Source organism: Sitodiplosis mosellana, unplaced genomic scaffold (assembly GCF_009176505.1).
Source record: "Sitodiplosis mosellana isolate CC-2019 unplaced genomic scaffold, AAFC_SMos_1.0 Smas_scaffold_2, whole genome shotgun sequence".
Classification (NCBI taxonomy): Eukaryota; Metazoa; Arthropoda; class Insecta; order Diptera; family Cecidomyiidae; genus Sitodiplosis; species Sitodiplosis mosellana.
In genome coordinates, this window is record NW_022595245.1 from 5,499,103 (window position 1) to 5,519,460 (window position 20,358).

Consider the following 20,358-nt stretch of genomic DNA (forward strand, 5'->3'; position numbering starts at 1 on the left):
TTGCATTGCATATTCAATGTGCCAAAAAAGATTATTTAATCAACATTCTTTTAAGACATAGACGAGAATAGAGCTAAAAATATTTTAATTTTGCTATAATAAACTCAAGCAAAAATCCACACTGAATTGACGTTGCGTTAACGCATATCTGACACTGTTCCCACACGGTTTTGAACGTCAAAGCGTGTGGCTATAGTATAATAGAGTGTGAAGCCGTTTGACATCATTTTTGATTTCGAATAACCGTGTGGATGCAGTGTAAGTTTGTTCAGGTATCAAGAGTCGACACCAAAAATGGTTTCAAAATTCGCCATGATAACGCAACGGTCATACACTACGGCGACATGGTTTTAAATGTAAAACAGTGTGGCGGACTTCCACACTGTCCAATACAAACATAAACTGCATCCACACGGTTATTTGACATCAAAACCGTGTGGAAACAGTGTCAGATATGTGTAAACGCAACGTCGATTCAGTGTGAATTTTTGCTTGGGAAATACTTTTCATTTGAAAAAATCTTTTTTCTCTCTAAAAATATTGATTTTATTGCATGGAAATATCTGGAAAAAATGATATAGTTTATTCTAAATTCGTATTGTTCATTCAGTGTTACGTCAACCAAATCATTTAGTAACGCGATAATTGTGTAAAATATCACCTGTCTAAACACATTGTAACTAACTCTATTGACTTCATAGATTTGGAAAAAATGGACTTCGATTAATATGATTCGAGACAATTGTGTGATCAGTTTCATATTGTCATTCTCTTTATTAAAATTGGATTGAAGTTGAATTCATACAGATTAAATGAAATTGAAACTTTCTTCAAAAACCCAATTTGATCATTCTATGTCGAATTGTTCAATGTGTAAGACGTGTTTTAGCCTAAACCAATTTTCAAACACTTTGTTTGAAGAAGATGTTCCTAATATCGTCAATTGGTCGTTGTTTGTGGTTCAAAATGAGGCGTCGCTCTCCCTTTTACATACAATTTATAGTGGTTTTATTCATTTGTGTATTTTTATACGATAAAATGGTGTTAGAGAGGCGGCATTTTCGGTCCAAGAAGATGGTTATTCAAACAGATTTATTAGACTATAATGAAGATGAACTTCGTCATGGATGGCCATTTCAAATAACGAAACATTATCATATGAACGATCTTCGAACATACACTTCAAAGATGAAAATTATCTCAAAATTTGATTTTCCCGGTGAAAGAGGTGAAAGAAAACAATCCTGTTATCTTGAAATAAGATCAACTTCGACAGTGACATCTAAGCGATATTTCCATTTCTTAGGAGCTCCTGTTGTGCTTCCGCCAGTATTGCAAAGTTTGGCAGATGTTTCGTTTAGTGAATATCGAATAAATATCGTGGCCAGTGACAAAGTCGCACCAAATCGTACACTACCTGATTTGCGCGATTCAAAATGTTTGGATATCAGATATCCAAGGCTATTACCAAGTGCGTCTGTAATTATGGTAGTTCATAATGAAGCCTGGTCAGTTTTGCTGCGTGCCATTTGGAGCGTAATCAATCGATCGCCAGATGAACTTTTGGAGGAACTTATTCTGGTGGACGATTTCAGCGACAAAGAGCATATGAAAGAAAAACTCGCAGAATTTTTGCCCACTGTTTCGAGTAAAATCAAATTAGTGCGAACGGAGAAACGAGAAGGGTTAATTCGAGCTCGTGTGATTGGAGCGGAAAAAGCACATGTATTGATTCATAATTGTGAAATTTCAACTGAAATCATTTGATATTTGATTTTTTTCATTTAATAAGGGTCAAGTATTGATCTTCTTGGATGCAAATACTGAAAGTAACGATGGTTGGATGGAGCCCTTACTATCTCGAATTGCAAGCGATCGATCGGTAGTAGCAATTCCTCATGTTGATAATATCAATTTCACTAACATGGCGTATGAGGAATTTAACGAAGGTTTAATGTATGGCATTGGCTGGAATATGTATTACAGAGAGTATGTGACCAAAAATATTGCTTAAATTCAATTCAAAATATAGCGAAAACATCGTTATCAGAAACAAATTCATATGAAAAATAAACGAATTGTAATTTGTAGATATCCAATACCCGAGCGGGAAATGATAAGAAATAATGGTGATGTAACGGCTCCATATCGAACACCAGCTCTGATCGGTTGTGCCATAGCCATTGATCGAGAGTTTTTCTTCGAAATTGGCACATTTGATATGGAGATGAGCATTTGGGGTGGTGAAAATACCGAGCTATCGTTGCGTGTAAGCAATTTTCAATATTATTCAAGCCACATATTCAAATTATGAACAATTGCGGTTATTATGATCATCAAAACTCACAAAGATCAGGTGTGGCAGTGTGGCGGAGCGCTGGAAATTATTCCATGCTCTAGGGTTGGGCATCAATTCCGAACTCTTCCATATTCATTTAATGGCGATAAAATTGCGGTCAGGATTCGCAACACCATGCGCACAGCAAGCGTTTGGATGGATGAATATAAGCCATATTTCGATGTGATTATACCACGTAAGAGAAATGATGAAATAGAAAAATGAACCATTTCACATATCTGTTGTTCTACTTGCAGCTGAACTAAGAAATATGGACGTTGGAGATTTGAGCAAACGAATCGCTCTTCGTGCTCAGCTGAGATGTAAAGGTTTCCATTGGTATTTGAAGAATGTGTTCCCCGAAAGTGTTATGATAGCCGGTTACCAGGTCATTGGTCAGGTAGAACATTTGTTCAGATGTTACTTCTGATCTAGTTAGTGTATGTAACATTAAATGCTATTCTCATCCAGATCCAACTATTCGGTACAAAATTTTGTCTTGACAAAAATGGCCGTAAGATAAACCGACAAATTGGCATCCATGGATGCCATGGAAATGGCTACACACAGGGATTTAGTTATCAGAAGAATCACCAAATTGTCTTCCATCAAAATGAGTGTTTAAGTCTTGCGAAAACGGAAAATATCACCATACCATCTGAAGCAAAATTACTCAATGATCCAAATCTTTTGACTCGCGGCGTGAATACAACAAATCACGTAGTACTTTTGCAGTGTAATGCAACGAGCGGCGAAAAGTGGACATATAATGAAAATGTAAGCGTATAATTTCACTTCGATTTATCTCCCATTTTGATTGAAAAATAATTCATTTGTAAACAGATACATCAAATAAAGCATCTTGACACCGGCTTGTGTCTGTCGACAGATACGTGGAACGCAATTGCAGCTCCATGTAATTTGGATGACAATAAACAAAAATGGATAATCTCATCGTTTGAAGAATACTCAAGAAAATTGTTAGACAATTTTAATCCAATTGATCCAAATAATCCATGAAATTAATTCTGACTTGTTCACATTTTATCATAGACATAACAATTCAATCCATGATTTATTTGAACTCGTTTGCACGAAAAACAATCTTCGAATCATTTTTTTTGTACATATAAAAGAAACCCAAATCGAATAGAACAGGTGTTTTTCATTGTTAGCTTTGCTTTCGATTTTAGAATCAGTTTGCTGAACGTATCAACGCATTGGAACCAGTCAACTCTTTCCAGTCATTTTTGAAATGTATGAGACGTATATTCAAGAGCTATGCCCGCAAATTTGACTGATTTTTGTATACTTGGCAGACTATTTAAGACGTTAAAGCATAGAAGATCGCTAGTATCGATTCGCTACGAAGCTCATAGAAAATGTCAATGTACGTCATTCTCACACTGCCGTGAAATGAGTTGTGTTTAATACATGCTTGTCAGGACAACATATTTATTTAAACGGAATGGCTTAAAATACACATCAAAAGATGGAGGACACTTCATTTGTTGACAAACACGAGAATCGTCAATAACAACAATATTTATTCTTCTTTTTTATACGGATTCGCTCCGTCTGGCTGCATTTCCACGACTTAATATGTAAATGAATTCGAAATACCTCACCCATTCGTGCTATGAAACCCAAAAGAAGCGTACGCAACGATGACATTTAAATCGAAATTTAGAAGTGTAAGTACTGAATTTTTTCAATCATTCATTCCAATATTGAAAATTGATTCGAATTTTCAGTTATTTCCGATAAAGTATTGGATGGCGCTGGCCACGGTGGTTTTAATAGGAAATATTGTATTTTTGCTTCGTTATCTGATGAATGCACGACTAGACGAAAGAGAGTTTTTAAATCCACAATTATTTGATGATATAAAGAATGATGGTGGCATTTTGGCCGATCGAAACCAATTTAAATATTTGATTGCAAACACCGAATGCAGGTTTGAAAGTTCAAATGATCCACATCCAAACTTTATCATTGCTGTCAATTCAAATCCTCGGGCTAAGGAGATGCGCCAAACCATCCGCGACTCGTGGGGAAGCTATGAAAAGAGTGCTAAAACCATTTTCTTTCTCGGTGTTGTGGATTCCGAACAAATTCAAGAAGAAATCGAAGCTGAATATGCAGAGTTTGGTGACATAGTCCAGGGTAATTTCATCGATCACCAACGCAATTTGACCATCAAACATCTGATGATTTTGAACTGGAGCGTTGTAAATTGCTTGAATGCAAAATATTTGATAAAAATAGACGATAATGTATTTGCCAATGTGCCTGCAATCGGTGACTTCTTGGCACAGAATCCATTGACAAAGAATTTTCTCATGGGAACATATCACGAACCGGAACTATGTCCGAGAGAAGGAGACTCGAAAGTTACACACGAAGAATACGCATCGGATTACTATCCAGCCTACGCTGAAGGACATTCCATCATCTATTCTATGGACGTCGCAGTCATGCTCTGCTATAAATCGAATTTCGTGGAGTTCTTTTGGGTGGAAGATGTTTTCATCACCGGCATTTTACGGTCTCAAATAAATGTGGACATTGAACCGAGCGAAAAGTACATTTTGACCAGAGAGAGCTTGATTGATATGCGCCAAACAACACTTAATTTACCAACCCCAATGAATTTCATGTTTTCGTTGCCCAATTTAATCATATCAGATCAAATTATGCTGTGGGACAGAACCGAATGGTATCGGCTCGGTGAAACAAATTCAGTTTGATGAAACATTTGAACGATTTAAAAATTTCGTTTTTTTTTTCATTGCACATGCACTTTGATTAACTTAATTATAAAAATATCAAATAAAACTTTTCAAACTAATTTGTATGCTTTCATTCAGAATCAAGTAATATTAATAAATAATTGCGCTGCATAGAAAAATCCATTTGAATGTGAAAACTTGAAAAAGTCAGTTTTTTCATCTGCTAAACAGAAAGAGGTGACAAAAACTCTTTCTCACATTCTGAACAAGACTCGTGTGAGTAAATAAAAACTCGACTTAAAATTTCATGGCAAACACTGACGTGGTAACGAATGAAAGTCTCCGCCCATTTGGCACGTTTCTGTTGCCTTTTTCAACCGTCTACGCATATAAATATAGATCTATAAAAAAAATTGCAAGACAACTCTTGCTGAACGCGTTCAGACAGAAGTTCAAACAATTCAATTGTTTTTCAAAAAAAAATTCATTATGATATTAAGTCGAGATCAATATGACGTTGAAAAAAAATTTCACTCAAAACAAAATACTACTCTGAAGCCAAGTTCCATCAAAATGACAGAATTGGTATTCCGGTAGGAATTTTCCGCTTAAATTTAAATTGCGTTTCATTTTCAATTGAAATATATCAATATTTGTTTTAGCTACGCATGAACAGACTATTGCTATACCTCTCAAAATAAACATTTTCATTACCGGTTTTATTTTATTTTATTTTATTAAACACCGCCAAGCTCTAGCTGAATATAATGTGGGTTTTGTTATAGGTTTGGCCGGAAAAGAGTGCAAGACTGTTACACATTGAAAATAATGAACAATAGTAGCAGTATCTTTCGATAACTTTCAGTTCTCGCCACGTTAAAAACCTGGCTCTTCTCGTACATTATGCGGTAATTACAATAGCAGGAACATGAAAACGAAGACAGTCATACAACCAAGATGGAAATGCTCAATATTAGTCTATAGCAAACGGTCCAAGATAACCTTTGGTAAACGTTTCCAAAGGGACAAAAGCTATGTGAAGCGTTAACTGTTACGCGTTAAATTTAAGACTTTAAGACTGCAAAAGCCGTCACTCAATTTATCCGATAGATAAATTGATGAGAAGTTTTACGTCGGTTAAGGCAGATCCATGTTGATTGCAGAGTGTATTGAGTTACATTGACCTGAGTTACTATTGACATGGACCTTGATTTGAAACGTAACTAGATCATTTGATGCTAAATGGTAAATAATTCAAAATTGACTTGAAAGATAAGAATATTAACTCGCCAACTCGTGGATGGCTACAACAAAGCACAAAATCTACAATAAACAAGTGTAAACATCACAGATAAGTATCATCTTTTCAATAAATATAAAAGAATGTATGGAAAAGTTCGTCAGTCTTTTAATATTAATAACGTGGGTGTTTGGAACCTGGGACAGCCCCGCTCATGTTTGTTGCAAACAGAAGCAACCCAAAAGGCACCCGGGCAGTATGCTTTGTCCTTGATGAATTCGGCGCTTGATATCATGGATCGGGTTTAACGGCAACATGAAAATCGCAATTTCATCATTAATGTGGGCAGTATCAAGGTGTTCTCGTAGAGAACATATACAAAAAATGAGGTTACCTGGATTAAAAATTGACTAGGCGGCCAGGTAGTCATTTGAGTTTGCAAAGTGATCCAAAAGTGGTGTCCGTCATTCTGCGAACCGATGATGCAAAATTCGTCTTTGAGGTAGCTGTTGTGAACATTTGTGGCACCATGTTCGCCATTTTGCACATTTGAGGAATTGGAGCCTCGCGCACCAACTTCATGTGCTTGTCATTGACCTTGAATTGCTCACTGTGTCTCAACGAACGGCCATGATGGAATGAGACTTGGTCACTAACAGTTGAACAGTTAGCGTTACCGTTGATGATGTCGTAGAAAAATGTCAATGATGCGTTGACACGTCGACGGCGAAGACTAATCATGTTCAAGTCCGACAATCGCTGCTCATACGGTGTGATTGAGTATTGGTTATGCACGGATGGGTATTCACGACGAGCGTACATAGTGAATTGGCGTTGCACTGATTCAATTTTGTCGCTGTGGATTTTGTGGAATGGAAGCCATACCATAGCGCATTAGTCGAGGTGAGATTGAACCAATGCAAAATACAGCGATTTTAGTGTGGTAACGTCGGTGATATCATGGCAGAAGCGTTTGACAAGCATTCCGATTCTGAACAAAACAACGGATTATATGCGCGCCATAGTTCAACTGGAGTTGGTTCGATGTCGCTGATACAAAGCATATTCCTTTCAAAAGTGTGCATTCCACTCGCCAAAAATCGTTGACAATCGAATCAACAATTTCGTTTATTTATTCGAATAATAAAAATGGTCAAATCTACATATTTCAACAACAACACACACACGTATACATTTTAAAAAGCAGAATCTCGAGATGATTTTTTTCTTTGATCTGAATTTGATCCAAAGAAAATGAATGAAATTTGAATTTCGAACTTCGAAATGAATTTGACATTTCGAAAGGAACGAGACCGCCGTTTTGCATCGTGTTCATTTCACACTCAGTTCCAACACACGCATATACACCAATTCCCGTTCACATAACATGCTTACATTGCATTTTTACGTCGCCATTTTCAAATCGCATTCATAGCATCATTCTGATGGAATCCATTTTGCAATTGATGCCGACAAAAATTGAATAGTTTAAATTTACGAGCTGAAAATACGAAGAACTATCCGATTTGAGGTTGTGATTAAGAGGATATTCATTGAGTAGCTGGGAATTTTTGGTTGTTTTTATAGAGGGTGTGTTTTTTTTGTTGTTGTAATATGTATGTAAAAGCGAACGATGACACGATTGACTGGCGATAAATCAGAAGCATTGCCATTATGACGTTGTAGTTTGCGGTTGATTTTTCTCAAGAAGGAAATTCTTTTTTCATTTCCTTATAATATCGCCGATCCGTTTTATTTTCATATTAACTGATAAAATAAATAATGTTTATTTGAATATTCTAGACTTACGTGTCGTTCACAATGGATCAAATGAAAATCATCCAACTGGACGACGATTGTCTTGAGCACATCCAACTGGACCGCTTCGGATGAAATGTAAAATATCCTACAGAATTTTTTAATTCTTTGGCACCACCAGGACTACCACCACATGTTCTAAATTTGAAAATAGATTCTTCAGTAATTTCTTTAAGAAATTTGGATGCACCGAAATTATGCAACGACACAAAATTAATAATCAAAAACATGAAACCAAACTTATATTTAGCATGTTATTTATTATATGTAGCATGTTCACGAGTAGGATATATTTATTCACCAAATTCAAAAGTAAAAAATTGTATATCCCATTGTACTTCGATAATAAAACAGAAATATTGATAAAACATATGATGTAGAGAAAATTATGAATAATCTAGCGGAGCGAGCGTGCCGAGCGAAGCGAGGACCGCTCCAGCCTCTCTGATCGTCTGTACAAATAGATAGGAAACGTCAAACAAAAACAATAAAGCGGCACCTGGCGACTGGTTGGAGAAATAGAGAATCATGCACATAGTTTGCTGTAACAAGTATGCGTCTGTGTAATTCAAACGTTGCAAGTATGACACGTTGCACTTAGTCCCCAGGTGCCGCTGTATTGTTTACTATTTTCATGATCAGAAACGCTGGACCGCTAGTGGGTTCATAAAAAGCTTCAACACATATTGCCTTTTCGAGTATTTGCTTGGCAACAGAAAATTTAACTTTACTCTCTTTTCTTTCTTCGACGATTGAGATGATACGCATGATCAACTTCTTACGTGGGTGAAAAACAGATGTGAATGATTAAAAATAAGTTTCTAGACTTTGCTCGATGATTCAACAAGAAAAGCGTTCTATCACGTGCCGAGTACGTGATCAATGTGCTATAAATCGAAAATTCATTACGTACTCACCGTCATTTGTTATCAGCCAAGCAACATCACCATGAGTAAAAAGGTAAGTGCAGCATTCTGGTTAAAATTATCAACATTTTCTATGTTCTAATTTTTTTAGAAGATATTTATCTTTCAGCTGTGTCTAAGGTCTCTGGTGAGAATTTTGCTCATTGCTGTGACATCTTTGAATATTCTGATAATTTTGCTGCAATTTTCAACTTATTCTTTGCCTAAAAAATCAAAATTATTTCATATTCTTGAGGATGTGAATGAGAATCCGAATCGAATGTTTGATGTTCCCGAATTCAAGTATTTGATTTCCAAACCGAGATGCAGTCGTAGCAGTTCAGCGCCATATTTTGTTACATTGGTGCATTCATCACCGACACAGTTCGAAAGACGAGCGGCTTGCCGAGATACGTGGGCGCATTCGGATCCACGAACGAAAACCTATTTTCTGATGGGAATGGTTCAGTCTTCGTCACTGCAAAAAAGAATCAACGACGAAGATGCTCAGTTCAATGATATCATCCAAGGTAATTTCATTGATTCGTACCACAACCTGACGTACAAACACACAATGGCATTGAAATGGTTCACAGACAATTGCCCCGACGTCAAGTACCTACTGAAACTGGATGATGACGTCTTTGTGAATGTTCCAGCGCTCCATGAATTCTTGTTGAACAACAAAAAAGATAGGAAATTTCTACTTGGTCCATATAGGGGGAACACTATAGTTCAACGCAATGGAAAATGGAAAGTGACACCTGAAGAATTCGTCGACGATCAATATCCAGAATATGTAGAAGGTTCATCGGTTATTTATTCAAATGATTTTGTTCATGAGGCTTTCAAAAAGACATTCACAACAAGGTATTTCTGGATTGACGATGTTTATGTGACCGGGATAATTCGGATGCAGCTGAACGTTAGAATTGAGCCGATTGATCGATATCTACTCAGTGGATCGTTACTAGAAAGCGTTTTGAATGGAGTAACAACCGAACCAGAGGAACAATCATTTTTATTAAGCGCGCAACAGCTCAAAGCTCAAGACATTAGAAAATTATGGAAAAGTTTTCACAGAAAAGCACATCAACCCGAATGAATGAGAGAAAATCGATACATTTTTATTTCATAGCAATTGATATTTTTCGATCAACTTGGATGATTGTTATAAAAGTGCCCAAAACGATTTGTTTTTATCGTTTCAAAATTATATTCCAAATATATGTTATCAAAATAAAATGTATGAACGTCATCTGAATAAAATGCTCGCCTTAGTAATTTAATCCATTAACAACCATTGGTCGATTTTCAAGAGAAAAAAATGTTTTTCTTTAAAAACTTTGTTTAAATGAAATGTGTATTTTACAATGAGAATATTACAAAATTAATGAAAATAATTTCGAAGTGGCCGCCTATTCGAGCTGCAAATGAAAACAGAAACTTCGAAAAAAATATACCTTAAGAAATTTGTACTGAGTTCACGAAATTTCGATCGCTGTTTAAGAAAAATGGACTCATCAATTCAATCACATGATGCGCGGTTTGGTTTTTTATTTTCAGACCAAAATTACAAATTGAAAGTTCAATGCATTTTGAAAATAAAATAAGATCCCTGGTAATTAATGGGTTTATTAAAAGCTTCAACACATATTGCCTTTTCGAGTATTTGCTTGGCAACAGAAAATTTAGCTTTACTCTCTTTTCTTTCTTCGACGATTGAGATGATACGCATGATCAACTTCTTACGTGGGTAAAAAACAGATGTAGATGATTAAACATACATTTCTAGACTTTACTAGATGATTCAACAAGAAAAGCGTTCTATCACGTGCCGAGTACGTGATCAATGTGCTGAAAATCGAAAATTCATTACGTACCCACCGTCATTTGTTATCAGCCAAGCGACATCACCATGAGTAAAAAGGTAAGTGCAGCATTCTGATTAAAATTATCAACATTGTTCTAATTTTTTTTAGAAGATATTTATCTTTCAGCTGCGTCTAAGGTCTCTGGTGAGAATTTTGCTCATTGCTGTGACATCTTTGAATATTCTGATAATTTTGCTGCAATTTTCAACTTATTCTTTGCCTAAAAAATCAAAATTATTTCATATTCTTGAGGATGTGAATGAGAATCCGAATCGAATGTTTGATGTTCCCGAATTTAAGTATTTAATTTCCAAACCGAGATGCAGTCGTAACAGTTTAGCTCCATATTTTGTTACATTAGTGCATTCATCGCCGACACAGTTCGAAAGACGAGCGGCTTGCCGAAATACGTGGGCGCATTCGGATCCTCGAACGGAAACATACTTTCTGATGGGAATGGTTCAGTCTTCGTCACTGCAAAAAAGAATCAACGACGAAGATGCTCAGTTCAATGATATCATCCAAGGCAATTTCATTGATTCGTACCACAACCTGACGTACAAACACACAATGGCATTGAAATGGTTCACAGACAATTGCCCCGACGTCAAGTACCTACTGAAACTGGATGATGACGTCTTCGTAAATATTCCAGCCATGCACAAATTTTTGGCTACCAACAAAAACGACCAGAAATTCATTCTCGGTATTTATTTCCCACCACAAGAGACGTGTCGTCAGGGCAAGTGGAAAATTTCATATGAAGATATCATCGAAAACTTTGTGCCCGAATATGCATCCGGCCAATCCGTTATTTATTCAAATGATTTTGTTAGAGAGGCTTACAAGAAAACTTTCACCACCAAATTCCTGTGGATTGATGATCTCTACATTACGGGATATATTCGAATGCAATTGAATATTAGAGTCGAACCAATATATCCATTTAGATTGAGCGATGATGCCTTGCAAATGGTATTAAATGGTAGCACCACCAAATTGCCGGATCCGATGTTCATTGTTAGTGAGCATGATCGCAAATACGATGAAATGATTAAACTCTGGAAATTCACCGAAGAATATAGAAGTGAACATTTCATATGATGCAACAATATCGAATATTCCGGGTTTTTTTAGATCAGAAAAACTCGGAAATTAAAATGTATTTATTGCTTTGAAAATATTATAAAAAAATCCATGTTGAATATATTGTTTTATTCTTCAAATTCAAAATACATTTTAATTTGAATAAATTTGTTCATGAATCATTGAATTCTCTTGATAATTTGTTCTTTTCATCAAGTTAGCGTTTCTGCTTTAATATCAATCTAGAAATGCAGTTCTGCGTTGTCATAAAATAAAATAAAATGTAAATCGAATAAAATTACAGATCTCTTTCAATGAAGAAGCACAAACGGGTTAATGATATTGAACCATTCTTTATTTCAATAAAGTTATTTCAAGCTTTAAGAAATGGAAAAAATATTGTACATTGTTTGTTATGTCTGCATTTTTTGCAGTCGTACATTTTGAATAAATATCGCGAAGTACGTTCAATGCGAGAATTTAAAAAAAATAAAACAAAATGTTCTGTAAACAAAGAATGTGTTCGACGCGCATTGAACTCGTGATCTTCGGCATACAGTATACTCCTGCTATGAGATCTTATCGTCATTTGATTTTGTGATCGCAATGAAAACACAAGTGAGTCAGTCATACTATTAAATTGTTTCCATTTGCATTCATTCTATTTCTTAGAACTAATTCAATTCGCATTTTGGAAAATGCATTGAATATTTTCTTTAAATTTTGCTCAATTTCTTTTCATGAGCTATGTGTCGGAAAAATACCGATTTATTTGTACTATAATTCGTTATCTATCGGAATATTAAAACGGATCTAATGTTTTTCGTCTGAAGAGTTCGTAAAAATGTATCAGAGAATGGAAAGAAGTTTTCTGAAGAAAAATAAAATCAATTTCCGAGAAAAATTTTCGGCTGAAAATCATTCAATCTGAATTCTTTTTTCTCTCGTCTTCAATTTTGTGAAGTCTTTACAAGGAAACTTTAGGCTTTTTGTTTTCATTTTTTAGACGTTTTGAGTGATTTATTATGTCATTAAAAAATCCATGAAGTTTCTTTTACGATTTCTTATGCGAACATATTTCGTGTACCAACATTAAAAGGGTTGTACTTTGACTCGGTGCATTTTTTTTACATTGTACTGTCTTTCTGTACGTGACGCGTGGAAATTTTTCACAAAACCGTGTAAACAACATATTTTTGGTATAATGAATAAAAACAGACGTGAATTGGAAATATAAATTAAACATAAATTTTCAGACTTGTTGACGTCAGAGAAAATTAAAGCTGAGTTATTTATTTCATACAAAGTCCAGTTTTGCATGTTAATAATAAAATCTCTTTTCGTCTAATCTTATTATTAGAGTAACGATATGGCAAAAAGTGTGTGAAATGTTGTTTCTTTCTGTCTTATATTAATTTATCTCATTCTCTTTATTTTTCAGATGAATTTGAAATTTTCCGCCCGAAACCTATTATTTTTAACGGTTTTTCTGAACATTTTAATAGTTTCAATTTACTATTTGCATTGTTCATTGCCAAATAGTTCCAAAGTACTGAAGATTTTTCAAGAAGATGTAATCGAAAATCCGAATCGTATGTTTGCTGTTCCTGAATTTAAATATTTGATTTCAAAACCGGAATGCAGTCGCAACGGTTCAGCCCCATACTTCGTTACTTTGGTCAATTCATCGCCAACACAATACCAAAGACGAGCTGCTTGCCGAGAGACATGGGCACACTCAGATCCCCGAACAAAGACTTACTTCATGATTGGCATACCACAAACTAAATCACTACAACGAAAAATCGACGAAGAAGAAGCACAGTTCCATGATATCCTTCAAGGCAATTTCATTGATTCGTATCACAACCTGACGTACAAATACACAATGGCATTGAAATGGTTCTCGGAGAATTGCCCTGACGTCAAGTATTTACTGAAACTGGATGATGACGTCTTTGTAAATGTTCCGGCCATGTACGAATTTTTGGTTACCAACAAAAATGACCAGAAATTTATTCTGGGTATTTATTACCCACCACAACCGACAGGTCGAATTGGAAAGTGGAAAATTTCATATGAAGATGTCAGAGAGAAATTTATACCAGAGTATGCATCAGGTCAATCGGTTATTTATTCGAGTGATTTTGTGAAAGAGGCTTATAAGAGAACATTTACCACGCCATACCTTTGGATTGATGACATTTATATTGCTGGGTACATTCGGATGCAACTAAATGCCAGAATTGAACCAATCTATCCCCTGAGATTGAGTGATGATGCCTTACAAATGGTCTTGAATGGTACCACCAAAACATTACCGGAACCGATGTTCATTGTTAGCGAACATGATCGAAAATATGATGATATGATTAAACTCTGGAAATTCACCGAAGAATATAGAAAAGCCCATCCACATGGAATGTAATGATCATTTTGGACCAATTTTTATAAATAAGTTTTTTAAAATTGTACTTGTCATTTTCATGCACTCTTTTGAAAAAGTACTTCAATTCAAACGTACTGCTGTACTACGAAAGTAATGTAAACATTTTACAATAATTGCATTAATCATTTCTAAAAAAAAGTTCAAATAATATTGGGTGTACAAATGAGTCTTTGCCGTTTTTTTTTAATTTTTGAATGTTTATTGTGAAAAAATGGTTACATATTTATTCTTTAGGGTATTGTCCATCGCTAACCACTACTTTTTCCCATCTTTCTGGCAGTATACGAAAAACAAAGTCGAAGATCCCACCATTTTTCGGGACAATTTATGAATAGACCAATTTTTCGAGTTTTTGAAAAAAAAAATCCTCCACTTAGGTGATTTTGAATCGTCTGAAACAAGTGGTAGTCAGAAGGCGTATTGTCTGAAGAATACAGCGGGAGCATGGCGGGTATTCGAATTCAACTGCTTCTTAGAAATTTTTGACATTTTCGGTGAAAAGTCGCTCAAAAATTTTGCCTCGGAAAACCAATTTTTTGGGGCATAATGCAAATTTTTCGATTTTGCTGTCCGAAATTGATATATAACGATTAGTTATTGTTGGGAACGATCAAATCTAACATTTCGATATGATTTTACCTCCGCACGATGCACCATATCTGCCCCACCCCCGCAAATATGGCAAATCGCCCAATTTCGAGCATTTTCGATGGAGTGATCGCAGCGCTAAGGGAGAGACACGAAACTTAAATGAGTAAAATTAGAACATTATTCAACGATAATAGGAAAAATAGAAGAAATTAGTGAGTTTGGTTTGCCAATGTTAACGCTTATGGACATATTGTTTATTGTTTACAAAATAGTTCCGTTAAGTCTTCTATAAGCGTTGTATTGACAGTGTAATACGCTCTGCAAGCGATTTTACTAGAAATAATAGCACAATATTAGCACTTTTGCACCAAAACTAGAGAAATTAGAGGACTTCAAGCAAAAAATACATAAAATTGAGTGTAACTAGACTCTAATAGAATTCATGTCTCGCCCCTAGTCGCAGCGCCATCTATAACGTCAATCAAAATATGGTTTTTTATGCTTGAGTCTATCGAGAAGGGTCCATTCTTCATCAGTGTGAACCCGATACAAGAATAATCTTTTTTTCACAATTTTTCCGTGTGAAAAAAACAGCTCCCGCAAATGACGTTTACTCACTCAGAAAAGAATTAATACGATTCACATATACCAATGGTGATCTGATCGCCACTCTCGCCAATAGTAATGATGGTAATTTGACAGATCACCATTGGTATATGTGAATCGTATTAATTCCGTTCTGAGTGAGTATTTGGCCCAAAAACCGACATAAACACGCAGAGTAAAATTTATGATGCCGATAAAAATTCACAAATGTAATAATGAGGAGTTGTTGACAAATGTCTAAGCTTCCGATATGACGTTTCTGACATGTGACTTTTGCCCAGCATTTACTAAGGATTAGAATTTTCTTAACACAAAGATCTTAAACCGAATTGTGTAAGTTTCCCAGGGGATTTGTAGATTGAAGCACACTAGCGCCGCAGTTTGCCCTACAATATCATATACGGCAAGCGGCAGAGCTATTCATTCAGTATATATCATGCAGCTCAACTGTCAATCTGTAATCCCCCTGAAATTTCCAAATTATATGGCTTTGTTGTTTCAGAAGCAATTTCCCTTCCTCATTGTGTTTCACAAAACCAGGAAGAAAGAGTTACGTCTGAATTGCGTAACTGAATATTGATAAATTTCACACAAGTGTGCACATAATACAGTAGCTAATTCAATCATTCTATTCATAGCAAATAAACAAAAATATCCGTTATTAGCGTAGCTGTATGATGAAACCTCTTTTTTCTGAATTCTTTCTGAGCAAACATAGATATGAGACACAAAAATAGTTTTTTTTACGTAAATGAAAAACAGATATAAAAGAACGAAAAGCGTCATAAACCCGTGGTCCGAAAAGCGTAATACAAAACACGTGAAACAAACACAGTTTTTCAAATTTTGTCCAAAACAAAAACATATTATGCATTTGCTATATAAATCGGAAGTCTATTAAAAATTCATCACTTTTCTTCAATTCTGTGCCAAGTAACATCAACATGAATAAAAAGGTTAGTCCAACGTATTTGCTTTTATTTAATTATTTATTATTATTATCATCAATAATTTTGAACTTTTCTTAAAGTTTCTTGTGAAAATTATGCTGACCGCTGTGGCATTTTCGAATATTCTAACAATTTTTGTGCAATTTTCAATTCATTCTTGGTTTGAAACGTCAAAATTGTTTGATATTCTGGGAAATGTGAATGAGTCTTCGAATCAAGTGTTTGATGTTCCCGAGTTCAAGTATTTAATTTCCAAACCGAAATGCAGTCGTAACAGTTCAGCTCCATATTTTGTCACGTTGGTGCATTCATCGCCGACGCAGTTTGAAAGACGGGCTGCTTGCCGAGATACGTGGGCACATTCGGATCCACGAACGAAAACCTATTTTCTGATGGGAATGGTTCAGTCTTCGTCACTTCAGAAGAGAATCAACGAAGAAGATGTACGATTCAATGATATCATTCAAGGCAATTTCGTTGACTCTTATCGTAATCTGACGTACAAACACACAATGGCCTTGAAATGGTTTTCAGATAATTGTCCCCATGTCAAGTATCTGCTGAAACTGGATGATGACGTCTTTGTGAATGTTCCAGCCGTTCATGAATATTTGTTGAACAACACAGACCAAGTAGCGCATTTACATGGCCTCACAAATATTCGTCATCTAGTTCAACGCAGGGGAAAGTGGAAAGTGAGACCTGAAGAATTTAACGGTGGTATATATCCAGATTTTGTATCAGGTCAATCGATCATTTATTCGAGAGATTTTGTGCATGAGGCTTTCAAAAAGACATTCACAACACCATATTTCTGGATTGATGATGTTTATGTAACCGGGATAATTCGAGAAGAACTTAATGCCACAATCAAACCGATTGGCCACCTAAAATTGAATGGCGATAACCTGAAGAATGTCTTGAAAGGCAAGGTTACAATATTACCGGAGCCCATGTTTATGGTCAGCGTTCATAATCGAAGTTACGATGATATGACTAAACTCTGGGAAATCACGAAACCATACAGAGAAGCACATACACATGCAGTGGCGTAGCTGGAAGAAAATTTCGTTTTTTTTTTCGAAAAATGTGAAATATGCAAAATTGATATACATTTTTGTATTAGTTGTTTATTATTCATAAAAAGGCAGACAAAAGTATCATATTTTTCTTCATAAGAGTAATCTTCTATTTTTTTCGGCAAACTTACTAATAACTTCTTCAACAGAAATGAGAATTTCTCGATGAATGCTTAAATGAGCTAAACCATTTAAGCGGGTTTCGCCTATGGCGTTTCGTAAATACGTTTTTATTCGTTTTAATGTAGAAAAACTACGTTCTGGTGTTGCTATGGTTACCGGCAAAGTAGCACACATTTTTAGAATTATACGTGTGTTTGGAAATATATCATGGTCACAAAAATTCAACGCATCAATGAAATTTTGCGGTCGTTCATCTGAGCCAACCCATCTTTGCTTCCAAAGCAATACTTCTTTCTTTATAATATTATCGTTTATAATTATGATATCTGGCCATTGAATTAGAATAGCATCAATACTTTCATTAATTGCGTGTTCATCCAAATTTATTATCGTGTTTGGTAAGATATTCTGGATTTTTGACAGAATACCTTTATGTTTCAAGAAACGCAGTTCAAGTTGAGTAATGAAGTGATCAACGAATGGAATGAAAACTGCTACGCGATAATAACCTTCTGGATTATTTAAATTATAATTTGCACGATAATTTTGTCGACTTGCAATTCTTGGAACTTTAATTTCACCTCCGATCTCTTCTGCACAATCTTCAGCGATAGAAAATAAGTCGTGGAACTTAACATTTGCATTATCACGCATTTCGTTCAGCAGGAAATTTAAGCTGTCAGCCAGTCAAAGTCAGCAAATTTGTAACTGCGGCATTTGTTGGTTATCAAGCGCATGAATTGACCGACGGATTGATGGAAAATCAGATCGTGCCATATCAAAAACAAATTCCATATCCACCACAAGTTCCATATCCGTATACCAAACCGGAAGAAGATGATTTGGGCGCAAACGAAATCGTTTTGATTCTGCTTTTGATCATCGTTGCTCTTTTGCTGTTGGTTCTGGTCATCGTAGGGGGATCAAAGTGCATTTTGTATATCGAAAAACGTGCCGTAAAACTCTATCGAGATCAAAATGAATAATTAGAGGTGAATTAAATTGACTAACATATGGAGTAAATTCGTTAGTACTAAGTGAATATATTTTTCTATTCTAGCACCCGTGCTATCCGTCCATTGCCGAATGGAACGAGCTAAAAATGTTCTGAATTATTGTCAATCAAACAATCGAACAATCGAAAAATCGAACAATCAAACGTCAAATCTATGTGCAAATATGATGATTGAATAAATGTCATAAAAGAAATTGTCCGTGTTATCATTTTGAAACAGTAAATTTTATTTCCCAGTGGGCGAAGCGAACTGAAAATTTCGAAAACATTGCATACAGAACTTTGAAAAATTGTAAAAAAAAATTAGCACCCATTTTCAGTTGAATATCTTTTTTTCTTCCGCATTTGATTTCGGGGGGGGGGGGGGGTTTTAAACCCCAAACCCCCCCCCCCACAGCTACGCCACTGTACACATGGAATGTCATAAATATTTTAGATCAATTTTTATTAATAAGTTTTTGGTGTAATTAAAAAAATTGCAATAAAACTAGTATTCTACTTGTATTTCATCCACTCTTCTTTTTTGAAAAATATTTGAATTCAAAAAACGAATACAATACTGGAAAAAAAATTAATCACTCTATAGTTGGTTCAAATCAAATACAGAGTTTTTGTAATGAAGACCTTCCTTTTTTGCGAGGATTGCGACCAAATCGTGTAAATTTTCAAATTTATGGCTTTGTGATTTTATGTGATAAAAAATATCAGGGATTTCAAACACAACAATGAATGAAGCCAATTGATAATGAGATCAAATCCAGCATTAGAACAATGCAATTTTTTGGGGAGGTTTTTGTGATTTTTTGGGGAGGTTTTGGTATTTTTTTGGTGTTTTTTGGGAAGGATTTTGTGGAAAACATTTGCTTTTTTGAGGAGGTTTTTGTATTTTTTGGGGAGGTTTTTGTATTTTTTGGGGAGGTTTTGGTATTTTTTGGGGAGATTTTGGTATTTTTTGGGGAGATTATGGTATTTTTTGGGGAGATTTCAGTATTTTTTGGGGAGGTTTCTGTTTCACCCATTTGTTACTTTCACTTGTTATGAAAAAGTTGCTGCAAAAATCGGCTAGAACTAAAAGTCAAAATACTTCTTTCTTTACATCTATTTCAATTCCAATTTATTTGTGTTTTATTTCATACAAAAATTAAGTTTAAATCTAAAGTGGTAGTCACGAATTGATTGCATGGCAAAAAATGGTTATTTTACAATAAATTCAAAGTAGAAATGGTTTCAACGGTATGAAATTATAAAATCAGTTTAGAGGAGAAATTGAACGTTGTTATTCGTATGGTTGAAAGAATGAGAGAAATTATCTTTCTCTCGGTGTTATTTTAGCTTCGATTATTCGAATACAAGAGCATTGTGATATACACGCTACTAATTTTTGCCGTCGAGTTGTGTGACAAATCATCGGGCAAATAAAAAAATATTTTATAAAATCAGTTAATGTTAGAGCTATTTGAAGGAATTATGGGAAGTTGTTCGTCATTTTGATTTTTTTAATAAATGGTTTGTGTGATTTATTACTTCTCTAAACGGTGAAAGGTTTTCATGT

At 35.1% G+C, this 20,358-nt stretch overlaps 6 protein-coding genes across 12 annotated transcripts; all 6 read left to right on the forward strand.

Annotated features, from left to right (window-relative positions):
• The first annotated feature begins 895 nt into the window (after positions 1 to 895).
• Positions 896 to 3,490, forward strand: LOC129565322 (polypeptide N-acetylgalactosaminyltransferase 13-like). 3 transcript variants are annotated; one of them, XM_055440074.1, is made up of 8 exons: positions 896 to 1,228; positions 1,307 to 1,725; positions 1,793 to 1,989; positions 2,092 to 2,269; positions 2,357 to 2,534; positions 2,596 to 2,738; positions 2,810 to 3,115; positions 3,182 to 3,490. In XM_055440074.1, the coding sequence occupies exons 1-8, from the start codon at positions 925 to 927 to the stop codon at positions 3,356 to 3,358; spliced, it is 1,902 nt and encodes a 633-aa protein (XP_055296049.1). In that variant the 5' UTR covers positions 896 to 924; the 3' UTR covers positions 3,359 to 3,490. The 3 variants fall into 3 exon arrangements, with proteins under 3 accessions (XP_055296049.1, XP_055296047.1, XP_055296048.1); XM_055440072.1 differs by having other exon boundaries at positions 896 to 1,725; XM_055440073.1 differs by having other exon boundaries at positions 896 to 1,725; positions 2,596 to 2,726.
• A 623-nt stretch (positions 3,491 to 4,113) lies between these two features.
• LOC129564953 (beta-1,3-galactosyltransferase 5-like) lies at positions 4,114 to 5,088 on the forward strand. Its single transcript, XM_055439206.1, has one exon. The coding sequence runs from the start codon at positions 4,114 to 4,116 to the stop codon at positions 5,086 to 5,088; it is 975 nt and encodes a 324-aa protein (XP_055295181.1).
• A 3,883-nt stretch (positions 5,089 to 8,971) lies between these two features.
• On the forward strand, positions 8,972 to 10,483 carry LOC129565323 (beta-1,3-galactosyltransferase 5-like). Of its 3 annotated transcripts, none has more exons than XM_055440075.1 (2): positions 8,972 to 9,088; positions 9,164 to 10,483. In XM_055440075.1, exons 1-2 carry the CDS (start codon positions 9,011 to 9,013, stop codon positions 10,136 to 10,138), a joined length of 1,053 nt encoding a protein of 350 aa, XP_055296050.1. In that variant the 5' UTR covers positions 8,972 to 9,010; the 3' UTR covers positions 10,139 to 10,483. The 3 variants fall into 3 exon arrangements, with proteins under 3 accessions (XP_055296050.1, XP_055296052.1, XP_055296051.1); XM_055440077.1 differs by having other exon boundaries at positions 9,019 to 9,088; positions 9,149 to 10,482; XM_055440076.1 differs by having other exon boundaries at positions 9,057 to 9,088; positions 9,146 to 10,482.
• Positions 10,484 to 10,773: 290 nt separating this feature from the next.
• On the forward strand, positions 10,774 to 12,050 carry LOC129565324 (beta-1,3-galactosyltransferase 5-like). Of its 3 annotated transcripts, none has more exons than XM_055440078.1 (2): positions 10,774 to 10,963; positions 11,016 to 12,050. In XM_055440078.1, exons 1-2 carry the CDS (start codon positions 10,952 to 10,954, stop codon positions 12,009 to 12,011), a joined length of 1,008 nt encoding a protein of 335 aa, XP_055296053.1. In that variant the 5' UTR covers positions 10,774 to 10,951; the 3' UTR covers positions 12,012 to 12,050. The 3 variants fall into 3 exon arrangements, with proteins under 3 accessions (XP_055296053.1, XP_055296054.1, XP_055296055.1); XM_055440079.1 differs by having other exon boundaries at positions 11,019 to 12,050; XM_055440080.1 differs by having other exon boundaries at positions 11,034 to 12,050.
• A 1,312-nt stretch (positions 12,051 to 13,362) lies between these two features.
• LOC129564954 (beta-1,3-galactosyltransferase 5-like) lies at positions 13,363 to 14,421 on the forward strand. The gene is made up of 2 exons (XM_055439207.1): positions 13,363 to 13,372; positions 13,499 to 14,421. The coding sequence occupies exons 1-2, from the start codon at positions 13,363 to 13,365 to the stop codon at positions 14,419 to 14,421; spliced, it is 933 nt and encodes a 310-aa protein (XP_055295182.1).
• Positions 14,422 to 16,583: 2,162 nt separating this feature from the next.
• Positions 16,584 to 18,777, forward strand: LOC129564955 (beta-1,3-galactosyltransferase 5-like). Its single transcript, XM_055439208.1, has 3 exons — positions 16,584 to 16,595; positions 16,670 to 17,516; positions 18,458 to 18,777. Exons 1-3 carry the CDS (start codon positions 16,584 to 16,586, stop codon positions 18,775 to 18,777), a joined length of 1,179 nt encoding a protein of 392 aa, XP_055295183.1.
• Positions 18,778 to 20,358: the final 1,581 nt, after the last annotated feature.

What these genes read in the sequence shown, in the direction of transcription:
- LOC129565323 (XM_055440075.1), top strand. Translation starts at nt 9,011, where the DNA reads ATGTGCTATAAATCGAAAATTCATTACGTACTCACCGTCATTTGTTAT. An exon ending in ACATCACCATGAGTAAAAAG is followed by an intron (nt 9,089 to 9,163) that starts GTAAGTGCAGCA and finishes TTTATCTTTCAG; the next exon opens with CTGTGTCTAAGGTCTCTGGT.
- LOC129564953 (XM_055439206.1), top strand. Translation starts at nt 4,114, where the DNA reads ATGGCGCTGGCCACGGTGGTTTTAATAGGAAATATTGTATTTTTGCTT.
- LOC129564955 (XM_055439208.1), top strand. An exon ending in CCTGAAGAATGTCTTGAAAG is followed by an intron (nt 17,517 to 18,457) that starts GCAAGGTTACAA and finishes TTCGTTCAGCAG; the next exon opens with GAAATTTAAGCTGTCAGCCA.
- LOC129565322 (XM_055440072.1), top strand. Translation starts at nt 925, where the DNA reads ATGTTCCTAATATCGTCAATTGGTCGTTGTTTGTGGTTCAAAATGAGG. An exon ending in TGGAATATGTATTACAGAGA is followed by an intron (nt 1,990 to 2,091) that starts GTATGTGACCAA and finishes TGTAATTTGTAG; the next exon opens with ATATCCAATACCCGAGCGGG. An exon ending in TTTCGATGTGATTATACCAC is followed by an intron (nt 2,535 to 2,595) that starts GTAAGAGAAATG and finishes TTCTACTTGCAG; the next exon opens with CTGAACTAAGAAATATGGAC.